Source organism: Pseudonaja textilis, chromosome 5 (genome assembly GCF_049901715.1).
Source record: "Pseudonaja textilis isolate UNSWEBS1 chromosome 5, rPseTex1.2, whole genome shotgun sequence".
Taxonomy (NCBI): Eukaryota; Metazoa; Chordata; class Lepidosauria; order Squamata; family Elapidae; genus Pseudonaja; species Pseudonaja textilis.
This window is the reverse complement of record NC_141994.1, coordinates 50,333,731-50,346,530: the sequence shown is the minus strand read 5'-3', so window position 1 is coordinate 50,346,530 and position 12,800 is coordinate 50,333,731. Positions and strand designations below refer to the sequence as shown.

The 12,800-nt window shown below is 35.3% G+C and overlaps 1 protein-coding gene across 24 annotated transcripts in view; it reads right to left on the bottom strand.

Annotated features, from left to right (window-relative positions):
• RBFOX2 (RNA binding fox-1 homolog 2) overlaps positions 1 to 12,800 on the bottom strand; it is a 223,841-nt gene that overhangs the window by 22,637 nt on the left and 188,404 nt on the right. For 15 of the 24 annotated variants that reach the window (XR_015743894.1, XR_003373619.2, XR_015743892.1 and 12 more), the window contains 4 exons: positions 7,635 to 7,727; positions 4,962 to 5,022; positions 915 to 968; positions 699 to 791 (listed from right to left, as the gene is read on the bottom strand). Coding sequence is in view for 20 of the 24 variants with exons in the window: in XM_026695576.2 (XP_026551361.1) it covers positions 699 to 791; positions 915 to 968; positions 4,962 to 5,022; positions 7,635 to 7,727 (301 nt within the window). In the remaining 4 variants the exon portion in view is untranslated. The remainder of the gene's footprint in view (positions 1 to 698; positions 792 to 914; positions 969 to 4,961; positions 5,023 to 7,634; positions 7,728 to 12,800) is intronic. The other 9 variants (XM_087934844.1, XM_087934846.1, XM_087934841.1 and 6 more) reach the window with 3 other exon arrangements.

Below are 12,800 nucleotides of genomic sequence, written 5' to 3'. Positions count from 1 at the left end.
ATGTGTGTGTGTGTGTGTGTGTGTGTGTGTGTTTCTCTTTCCAACTCAGTCTTTTCCATCATGTCATTTAAATATAAAATGATCAAAACAGCCTAATGAATGCAGCCATAATTAATTATGAGGTTTACCAAGTTTACCAAGTGCCTACCTTCTGGCAAAGCTGACCATTAAGTGGTTCCATCTATATTGGGCCCTGTTTTATTACACATCATGCTGGAGTAAACTGGCCCAGGGCAAAATGATATTGAAACCTCAGAAGGTGGCTGGGAACACAATGTAATAAAGGGATATTTAGATGGCACCAGTCAGTCACAAGGCAAAATGAACCCAAGGTGCTTCTAGGAGCATGCCACAAGGGGGCTTGCAGTGGACTCAGAGTTTAGTAGCATGAATAACATGTACTTTGAAGTGGGGCCTGTTACATTGCTAAAGTCAAGACAATTGGACCTTCCACTTTCACTCCCTCCCATACAAATTTATAGCAGCCTGATCGCCCTGAGAAACCCTAGCCATAAACAAGCTTGTAAAATGCATTGCAAGAAGGGATGAATCACTCCCACTGCCCAAAGAAATAGCATTTCTTTCTTCCAAGGCCCATCCTTTCAAGTACATATTATACAAACTGGAAAGAAGAGGGCGAACAGATCACTGTTTACTCAAGCACAGTAACAATACAGGGGCCAATAGGGGCTACTTACTGATTAAAGGAATGTAAGTGTTAATACCCCCCCTTCCTGACAGGGGCACTGCAGCGTCATTGCCCAGCGAGACATCTGCTTGAAAACTGGATGCTAATTTAATTTTAAAAAGAATAAAAAATGTAAAAAGGTTATAAAGAAACAGCAGATTGAGAACATAAACAATCACCACTGCAGTCAAATGGCAGAAACAGAAGAATCAGTATTAATATCTACCTGCATATAATTCAGGTCCATATACAGCTCCAACTACAGGACTCAATTTCCAACCTGAAAAAAATAAAGACAGATGTGAGCAGCTAGACCTTTGTCAGTGAGGTAGCAAACGAACAAGTATATGAGGACAGACATAGTCTAACCTCTAGTAACTATCTTCTAGTAATTATTACCTCACTTCCATACAGATTGTTCCTAGGCATAAAAACAGGCTATATTTTTCAGATTTCTTGTATTCTGGACATAAATGGAGGAGAAAATACAAATCACTAATGTTTTCTGAAAAATCCTTTCCACAATCTGAAAATGAAGCTTACACTGCATTGTGTTTGTCTTTTAAAAGGCTGTAGTTGTAGTGAAAGATCAAATGAAAAATCTGAAACCATATAGGAATGACTGTGTTATTTATAAAATTAAAACTTTATGTCTTTGAATTGATCTCTGAACATCAAGTAAGGAACCATTCTATAATACTAAGGATACTGGTGAGCATTTGAACAAAATCAGAGGAATGCCTGTCTTAGAAATATCATATATCAACCCAAATGGGAAAGGACCACAACCAATGAACATATAAACTTTTGGGTGTGTGATTCTTAGAATTTACCTGGATTATTTATACATAGACATATACATATTCTTAAGTTTTCGCGGGTACTTACATGTATGGTATTCAGCTTTGTTCGGGTATTTTCCCACGTCATTATAGTTGTGCTTTCAAAGTTGTAGCGACGTTTCAGCAGAATCTCATCTGCCATCATCAGGCTTCTGTATATATCAGGCTTCTGTATATATCAGGCTGTATATATCATCAGGCTTCTGTATATACACTATAGAGAAGCCTGATGATGGCAGATGAGATTCTGCTGAAACGTTGCTACAACTTTAAAAGCACAACTATAATGACGTGGGAAAATACCTGAACAAAGCTGAATACCATACATGTAAGTACCCGTGAAAACTTAAGAAAACACACACACATACATACATACATACATACATATATATATATTTGTTTTCGTAGATTTTCACGGATACAGGTATGTAGGTCTTGTTCGGGTCTTTTCCCGTGTAAGATTAAAAGTATCTTGGTGACGTTTCGGCGAGGTCCCGCTCACCATCCTCAGGCTGGTGCATTCGGCTTCGTGCCAGTGCTTGCAAGCACCAGCCTGGGTATGGCGAGTGGGACCTCGCCGAAACGTCGCCAAGATACTCTTAATCTTACGCGGGAAAAGACCCGAACACACCTAGACCTACCTACCTACCTACATACATACATACATATCTTCTTTTGAGAGCGGATATCGGAATTTCATTTTAATATGTGCCACTGTGTACACAGAAAAGTGACAATAAAGGTTATCTTATCTTATTTGACCTTGATAATGCAAATGCATATGCTAATCAAGATACACTTCCTATTACTTTCTCTATCAAGACAGTGAAACCTATAAAAAACAGTAGCTAATCAAGTTGAGATTCAACAAAGAGTCTTCTGCAAAGTGAATAGAGTTTAAAATTAAAGTGATGAAGTGATCTGAGCTTCAATGGAGGCAAATGAATACTGGAAAGAATATTTTAGAGATTTATATGAGTATGATAATGGCACTAAAATGAATGCTATAAATGTTATTTCCAAAAACAATGAAAAAAGAATCATAAATAGTATGAGACTGATTAAAAATAGTAAAAGTGCAGGTGTGAAACTAGAAAAATGTTAAAATGGGGGTGTGATTTATTTATGAAGTGGTAGTGTAAGTTATTTTACAGTAATATATCGATGAAGATCACATCTGCACCTGACAATTAGACCAATGTGATTTACTGCTCCCCTATACAAATGAAAAGGTGAGAAGAATGAATAACAAAAATTACAAGTTAGTTAAATGTGTCTTGGAATGGAAAACTGCTCAGCAGAATTCTCACTGAAATGGAACCAGAGCCGAGAAGGAACAAGTAGTGTGTCTTTATGCTGATAGCGTGTGCACAAAATTTTTGTTCTTCGAAAGGTCATTTAGAAATGTATGAATGTGAAAAAATTATTACATATTTAGTGATTTAGAGAAAGCATATGACAAAGTGAATAGACTTCAATTATGAAACATTTTGTGTGATGAATTAGAAGAGTGGTATACAGTAAGAGTGGTATACAGTGAAAGACTAGCATGCGTGAAAATAAATTAATTGCTTAGTAAATGGTTCACCATCAAATAGAATGCAACCATCTCCTGGTTGTTTAAGGTTTCCATGATCAACTCACACTTACGATATTGGGTTGATTAGGGATATGAATGTGTGCAGTATGCAGGTAATGCCATGTTGTTAGTCAAGAACCGAAATGATTTGCAATAAATGTTAGATCAAATGTATGAAGCAGTGTACAGATTTGAAATTTCTGAACAATGAACAAAGGAGCTTTGTTTGACGAGGAAAATGAATGAGTAATTACAAAAAGTATATCAAGTAGAGGAATCAATGATCATTGGAAGAATGTTTTGTAAAGATGTGGAAATGGTTGGAGAAATTTTAAGATGTAAAAATGTTGACAGATGGTAGAAAGCACATGGTCTGCTGAAAGGAATCAAATTTGTAAAAGTATGTTAAAATGGCTGTGTGTGGGAGTAATCTTCTGCACATTTGTTATGTAGAAATGAGAATAGAGTATACGAGAAACAAATTAAATTGAATACAGTGGGAAAGAGTTACTTAGAAAATATGTACAATAAACTCTATGGTGAAGCAGTCAGACAAGAATTAACAAGTAATGAATTAATGTGGAATGAGTACAAAAGTGAGCAGATAGTGCAAAAAAAGAAAAAGAACTCTGAGGTAATTTGACCTTAGAGAGGGACTGAATAAGGACTGAATAACAAAACACATATATGAAAGAAGAACTCATTTGTTGAGGGGAAGTGGAAACTGAAGAAAGACATGGTTGTCAAAAAAACCTCTCCAAAAAGATCGTGGTGAGAAATGAAAGAAACAGAGGCACTACCTGAGTTGGTGAATGGACATGATGGAAGCAAGAATAGTTTGCAAATATAGAAAGATATGGAGGAATACGATGAATGGTGTTTGTATAATATAAAATTAATTAACTTCCTTTTACAATTATCTTCCAGCATGGATTTATTTTGCCTTTTCTCTTTTTATGTATTTTATATGATGTTGCTATCCTAAGGAAAATAGCACGATAGGTGTGCCTACATATAGGCAAAAGCAAATTATGCAGATACAGGTAGTCCTCAAGTTGTGACCAATTGTTTAACAATTGTTCAAAGTTACGATAACTTGGAAAGAATGCTTTATGGTCCAGCACTTAAAGCTCTGATCTTCAGGATCCCAACTTCGTCTCTCCAGTCAATGAATGAGTACCTGTTCACACACTCCCTTGATTCATTCACTTAACCATCAAAACTGGGAGAACTGTGATCACAATCATTGAACAAAGTAGTGATGTGGGCATCTCACTTAATGACACTTCACTCAAAAACTGAGATCCCAACACAATAGTCGAATACTACCGTGTAAGTCAAGGACTATCTGTAGCTTTCTTTTTAAATCACAAGTTGACTATTTTTTTCCTTATGATTCATGGGGTAGGAGACAACCTCCCTAAAAATGCAAGACAAATGTAAATGTAAATGCATCATTTGTCTACCTCTGTTAATCACTTCCAATTTTAAACACACTCAAAAAAACCTCTATCACCTGTGTATACAGATCAATTAGAGCACAGTCACTATGTATCAGTAATAGTGGAGATGTCTGTGTTGGTCACTTCTCACCAATTCATTAGTCAGTTGCAAAACTAAATATTTAAAGCGATTTCCTAAAGCCACAGTATTTCATCCATATTTGCGGACTCAAATAAGTGCCCTTTTTCTCAAAATATTTCCAAGAGCTCTTTTCTACCTCTTGACAATCTGTTATTTCAATTATCTATACCTATAAAGAAAAAAGTTTCTCAAATTATTCTGAAATACCAAAAGGAAAATTTAATTCTTATGCCTCCATTCTTCCTTTAGCCTTGTCACTTTGTCTTACCGTTTGCATATGGTGTGACCATCTTCTTATTAGTCATTACTCGTGCAGTGGCATTATTAACCTAAAAATTAAAAGGGGAAGGGGAAGAGAGGGAAGGAAGCAGAACACTTTAGAGAAAATGATAGAAACCTTCCATAATTTTTTTAGACAAAATGTTTTTTAAAAAATCAGCACAATTAAATTTACTTTTACTGATTGTCTATATATATTATAATTATAAACATCTAATTTTTTGAATTTTAATTATGCATCAAAGAAAAGGCTAAAAAGAGCAGATTTTCTCAGGCGTTCCTGCCAGCTTTGACTTCACTATTTGATGCTCACTGTTCAGGGGCAAAAACTCTTCCATTGTTATTTTTTGTGCCCAGTTTGATTGGCATGAAACAGAAACAAAAAATAACCTTGTCTGATCCATTAGCAGCCTTTCACTGAACTGCAGTGGTCTACTAATATTACAAACCAAAAAAACCTGCTGCAATTTGGGCAGAAGAACTATTCCCAGGTGTCTGGGATTAAGCTGCTTTTCTTCTAAGGGAGTTTGCATTCCAGAGCAGCACTGCTTGGCCTGTATCTCAATTTTGGAGTACTGTATCTTGAGAGGCCATCAACCCCAATCTTCCCTAGTTGCTGCCTTGTCAGGAGAAAAATGAACACTATTAGAAATGTATGAAGTGTCTCCTGACTCTTTTTTCCTTTTAGTCTCTTTCACTGTCCCTTTTGAGCTGTTCGTTGCTCAAAGTTGAAGGTTGCAGCACAGATGATGCTAGTAAAACACTGGTGGGATGGTTAAAGCCAAACAATGGCAACCCTGTGTCAAACATAGGCACAGTGTCTTGCAGAGAGTGAAGGTAGAAGAGGTAGGATCAGTAACTTTTCAAAACCCTAGTCTTAATGGAAGAAAAAGCCTCATGTGAACTTCAAGATCAAGAAAAGGATGGTTCAAAGGCCCTCTGAACTTTAAAACAAAAGTGAGCTTTGGGCAGGGAAGAAGGGAGCCTGGAATCTCATCGCTCTATTTTTAGCCCTCCTAACAACCCTCCACCCCATATAAACATTACACATTGAAAAAAAAGAATGGGAAACAACAACAATGAGACTGAAAGCATGCTGTTAAAACACACATAAAAAAAGAAAACAACAACAACAATTGATTAATGGGGATAGGAAGAGAGGTCTCACAGACAATCATTAAGATGGAGCAAGTGCCTGAAATCAACTGCTACAGCAGAATGCAATACAAGCACTTAAAGGAAAAAATGGGCAAAACCAATCAGAAATCACCAATCAGCAAAGACCAACAGCTGTATTTAACTAAGTAAAGGAAAATGGCAAGTGAGGAGAGGAGAACAATCAGAGGTCCAAAGAGGGAGTGCAGAACAGAAGTGGAGGAGGAAGGAGATGGATAGGCAAAAATGAAAAAGTGTATGGGTGCATTAAGAAAACCAGCCAAAACTGGAGTTCAGTAACTCTGAGTAAGATGCGCAAGGAAAATTACTGGAAAGTCAGTAATCAAACAGCTCAGACTTAAACAAAATGGTATGTACATCCAAAATCCAGGTGGCATTACTCAACAGCATTGAAAATAAAAGGGGAGGGGAGAGAAGGAAAAGGGAAAGGGGGGGAGGGACAACAAGTCAAATCACATTTTGTAGTGTTAATGTGAAATGGCGGATGGATTTTTTCTTTAATTTTTTTTGTTTTGCATAAAAGAAAAGAAAAGAAGTAAGCTTCTCCTCTAGCACTTTGATTTCACTTACCGCCAACTCGTACCATCGCCAGCATTGTGTATAGTTACCATGGAAAGAGTGAGTCAAGTGAAGGGCCCTAAACACTAAACCATTAAAAAGGGAAATAAAACAAAACAAAAAACAAAAACAAAACAAAACAAAACAAAAAAGCAAAATATGCAGACATCTTACTCAAAATGGCGGCTTTAATTTTTTTCCTTATAATTAGTATTTTTTTTCCTTTAAAAAGAAAGAACAAAAAGGGGCCAGTTAGCCTTCTATATGAGGGAACAGCAAATTCATCACTAAGAAGTTACCTCTCATCTAGGCAACAAGAAGCATCTTATGCTTATCACAGTCTAAATTCATTGGAATTAATTATGGAATGCATATTTCTTAATTTGAAATACATTTACATAGATATTTCAATGGCTCAGGTTCTTCCTGATTTCTCCATCCACCCCTTCCCAAAACAATAGTTTCACACTCATATGGAGGAGAACTGGCCTCTGAATCAAGGGCAGATATTGGCTGCCCACCCCTTCTGTCTTGTTAGAGACCAAGTGACAAATGGGACTGTGCTCATTTTGTTAGTTTTTGATCTGGCTTGGAAATTGAAAGTCGGAGCCTCATTAACTGAAGCAAAGGAAAATCAAGATAGCAGAAGGGCAAAAAAATTGGAGTGAGTTGGAAATAAACAAGAGAAAGGAAAACAAAGACAAAGAAAAATAACAAAAATAATAAAAATATATAGATATATATATATATATTGGGAGGTTATTTTATACACTTCAGTGCAGGGGACGGGAGTGAAAAACACAGGACACAAACACACACACACACACGCACTGGACAAGAATCCCAATGTGAAATCAGTGAGGCAAGACACAAAAAGGAAACCAAAGAAGAAATATAAAGAAGAAATTGAATTACTGAAGACATGCACCTCGATTTTACGGCCCTCTACCACGGTGCCGTGTAATTTCTCCCTGGCCCTGTCTGCATCAGCACTATTCTCGAAAGTTACGAACCCGAATCCCTGCATGCAGCGGGAGAAGGGGGAAAACATGCACATCGTTATATATTGAAATACTGATATCTAGATAAATAGAGAAAAAAATATCACAGTATGAAGTTGACATCAGCACAACTTAGCAATACTCTCCTAGAGTCACATTTTTGGTTCATGCATGTTTCATGAAAGAATTTCAATTAAAAAATAACTTTAATCAGATTGAAAATAATAAAACATAAAAGCAATTGAGGCCAGACCAAAAAAAGCATAGTTACTCGAGACACATTCTAAAAAGTAAAAACTAGTTCCAAGATTGATCAAATGCAATGTATTAAAACCTGGAAAGAAATCTTGCCATAAGTGACCATTCATGTGTTCTCTTTTGCAGCATTCTTAATAACTTCCTTCCATATGACAAGGATAGGCACAGGAAGATGCTCTGAAGAAAATCTAGCAGAAGAAAGTGTGATATGTGTGATAGTTCTAATTCATCTTATTACTTGTATGAATAGTATTAATATATGTAATTTGACAATGAATACATTTACGGGCAACAAAAAACGTGTGTGTGTGTGTGTGTGTGTGTGTGTGTGTGTCACATATATAGAATTTTGACAATGTCCTGGGCATCTTTGCTTCTCTTTCTTGTTAATTCCTTAAAGGTATGCTTTAAAACAGGGATGTTAAACTGGCGGCCAATGGGTCGGATGGGTCACATGCAGGCCACACCCATCCCAGCTCCGCGAATGGGAAAAACGTTGTGAAACATCATGTGATGGCAATGTAACACCACTCCTATTTAACTTTTAAAATGCTGCAGATGCAATTGCCTCAGTCATAAAAATATACAGATTTACCTTAATAAATGCCAAGGTAAAATGCCACCAGTTATGGATCATAATCAGTTAATCTTAATCTTTGCTAATATTATCACTATTAAGACAGAAATATTTATCTAATTGAGGTTCTAAGCCTTTTTTCCAAAGTACAAATATATTCAATTGGATTTATTAACAGATTCACATAATTGTACTACAGTAGGACATTTAAGACCTAACCCTATACTTATTTTCAAGAAACTGAAGTATGTATGCTTCATGTAATACAAATATGAAATAGTTGGATAAATATTTTCAAATAAAGGAAAAAAGCATTAAGTAGTTCATGATTTTTAAATTGATCCTGAAGGTTTTGTAAGAAGAACATGTTCGAGCCCAATATTCACCATTAACAATAGCGCTACATATACTGAATTTTCAGTTGGATCTCCTATGGTAAGCTATTTATATTTATGAAGTTATTTTCTGTAGAATCAATGTTCAAGGAATAGGATAAAGAACTTACTCTTATTGGCCACTATAATATTTTTCCCCATTTTGTTCCTCTAATGTAGACTTTCACATTCTTTTCGAAGAGCAGGGTGAAAATTGCCACCTTTCACTATTGTAAATCTCCCTACTACATTAATTGGGTGAGAATTATGTTTACTGAGGAATTTTATAGATTTTTGCTATGTCATGGTTAGGAAAATGTGAATCTATTAGAACAGATTGACTCAATATTCCAAGAATTTAGCAAGTGCATATTATCTGCAAAATGAAATAATTGCCTTAAAAGTTCTACCTTCCCGTGTCTACATAGCTTATGAATGGTAATTGCAAAGTGAGCTACATCTTTAACACCTCTGTATTTTTCAAGCACATTACATTTTGCATCAGGTGTTACAAATCTGTGAATAACATGAGGATTTGTCTTAATGGACATGATTTCAATATTATCACTGCAGCCAAAAATCAAACATACAGTGCAAAAACCTTTTCGTGCAATTTGTTTCATAGGGTTGTTATGAAGATATATCTATTACATGAGTACACATTTTATTTAATATTAGTTTACTACACTTCTAAACATTTTTACATCTTCATCCTAAACACATGACATAGAACCTTTGACCAAAAAGTTGTTGAACTTCTTTGAATTTTACTTAATCCTTGGTGAAAGTCTCATGTAATAAAAGCAAGTATTGATTTGTTGGTGTTCTCCAAAAATGTGCAGGACAACAACCAAATCCAGAAAATACCAAAACCCCATAATTCATATCTAAGCTACAAATAATTTCTAGTATCAGAAAAAGAGCATATTTCATACTGAATACATACTTTCCTCTAAAGATAAATTCAATTTTATCCTCCCTAAACATAGCCACATCATACCAAAGCCGTATTTTAATACTCGATTAAAATTTCTCACAGTTCAGAAAGAAAAAAAGAAAGTAATATAACTAGCTCAAGAAGGATATGTACTTTTATAATTATTCCCACGAACCTGTAATAATTCAATTTGCTGGTAATTTTGAGACTGAACTGATTTTATTATGCAACTTTCATTTCAGTTTGAAAACAATACCCAGTCCATTTAACTTCTAACTGTACTAAATCTTCAAAAACATTCAGAATAACCTGCAGCCCAAGGGCACCGAGTAACTGTCACCTTTTTAGTCTGGCCTCAGATTCTGCAATAAATAACAAGCAACAGGATGAGCAGTGTAAAATAATAATTGTACAGAGTTTTTTTTATAAAATGTTTTCATCTCTGAAGAATGAGAAAGAAAATTTACCATGTAACCGTAAAGGGAGAAATCAAAAGCAGACGATTCTCCTGGGTGTGGCCAGAACACAGAAATTAAGGGAAAAATAATCATAACCAAAAAAAAAAAAAATGAAATAAATTCAAAGGAAACTGAAAGGAGCCCCTTGAAATCCATGCATTGTTAACACTTTTTTCCCCACTGTGTTTAGAACATTGACTTCAGAAGCAGCATCTTTATCTCAAGGTGTTGGGAAAGACTTTCCATCATTTCAATTGTTAATATATATATATATGTATACACGCATATACAAAGAGGCAGTTTTTTTAAAAAAAACTTAGTCAACAGCCAGAAGCCTGGACAAATGGAACAACAACAAAAATAAATAAATAAATAAATAAACAAACATAAAAATCCAGGCTTTCAGGTTATTTGCTTTCAATGTCAATATACAATAATCCATCTGAGATGAGTGATTAAAATAAGTTCCAAGGAGAATATCCTAGTGCTATTTAAAGTGAGGACACTATTCTTTAAGATCTGAAAAAAACAGTTGTGGATTTTTTTTTACCTAGAATTACTTTGCATAGGTTGAACCAGGATGCATATTTTGTAGCTATTAAACTGGATTGATCAAAGCAATTTTATGTACATGTGCTAGAATTTAAAATAGAATTGTTTAACAATATGGAAAAAATAAAGAAATTGTTTTTCAACCTAAGAAAAAAGTATTTTTGCTGTCCAAAATACATATTTTTAAGTGAGGACATATAAACTAGGATACAATTGCAACTATTAAGAAAACAGAGTAATCAATGTTAAATGGAATTTAGAGTAATAAAATAGGATTTTGTTACAGTTAAGCTGAACATACAATCTCTCATTTCTTAAAATAATTTATCTATAGAATGACTGGATTTTATAGTTGAGTATATGACCCTTACTAGTTCTCTAAACAGCTTTAGAACTATTCTACTTTTCCTCACTGCATCAACTGGGTGGTGAAATCACTGCTGTTTTCCCACTGTTAATTGCAACAGAAACCTCAGCCACTGAGCCATTGTTTCCCGGCTGATTATTAGTACCTTAACAGAGAAAACAGAGGAAGCTGAATAAAGGTGTATCTTTCTCAGGTTCACTATTAATTAAGTCTATTTACTTGAGTGGCCCCTAAAAAATTCTACAAGATCTCACCTATAGGAGGGGGGGAAAACTCTTTCAAAAATCTAAACATCTGTTTGTCACTTTGCATCACCCAAGCTATCTATAGAGGAAGGGAACTATCATCAGAACGAGCTTTCTATTAAACATGGGTGAATGAGTTGGCAAAATGTAGTGGTTAATGCATTGGACTAAGACTGCAGAGACCCAGATTTTAGTTGATATTCAGTCATGGAAGTTCAGTGGTAATTTGTGGCTATTCATTATTTTCTAGAGTTGTTCTTGCTGTCAGGATAAAATAAAAAGAAGGGCCACTGTGTACCTTAAACATTTGGATGAAAGGCAGCACACAAGTAGAAGAAATAATAATAATTACCACAACTGTGGCTACGAGGCTTGGTTCAATCATTGCTCTATTGAAAATTAGACTGGTTTGTTAAAATTTGAATGCCACTGATATAAATACTGTAGGAGCTTAAACTGGTATTTGAACGGAAACCAAACTGGAAGAAATCATCATATTAACAGCTCCATTCACTAGGCGCTGCTAATGAAACAAGAAAAATTAATGAAGATTAATTAAGAAACAGAAGTCTGAACATAACTGAGAAATGGCTCAAACACCTTTTTCTTTTTAGTTTTTCCTAATATGCTGCTAGTTAACTAAAACTGTGCCTAAGATAATATTCAATGTTGAGATGCTTATAAAAGCATTAACATTTATTAATAAATCTAACATAACCATAAACTGTTACTCGTAATTTTTTCATTCATTCCAAGTGATTTTTACAAGAAAATCAAATACAGCCGATGTGCACAAATGCACTTGATGCTCAAAAATCTTTCCCCATGTCAACAACAGGATGGAAATACATCATCTCATCTCAGATGGACTAAAGGGTAATTTGAAATGCTCAAATTTTCCAACACTGGACATATCTGGCAGAGGGCCTTTGCCACAGTTATGAAAGGATAAAGATCTGCTCATTCCATAGAGGGAATGGGTGTAGGCATACCCAGAGCAATTTGGATTTTACATTTTCACCTTTTAAACATTCACATATTGAAGAATATACCCTTGAGAAACCCAGGAAGGGGAAGGGTAATACTGAGAACACAGCACAAGGCAGGCAGCGGGGAGCATCTGCTTTCCGATTCCCAAGAAAGAGGAGGAGGAGAAAGGTTCCATATCATTAGGTTAGAATAGAAACCACAGGGTAGGAATACAAGCATTCAAGTTTTGGCATACTTTTTTTTGCAGAAGAAGTGAGTGATAAGTGAAGGGTCCCTGAAAGAATTGTGCTTCTCCACTGGGAACCTAAGCTTATTTTAAAATGTCCAAATTCAGT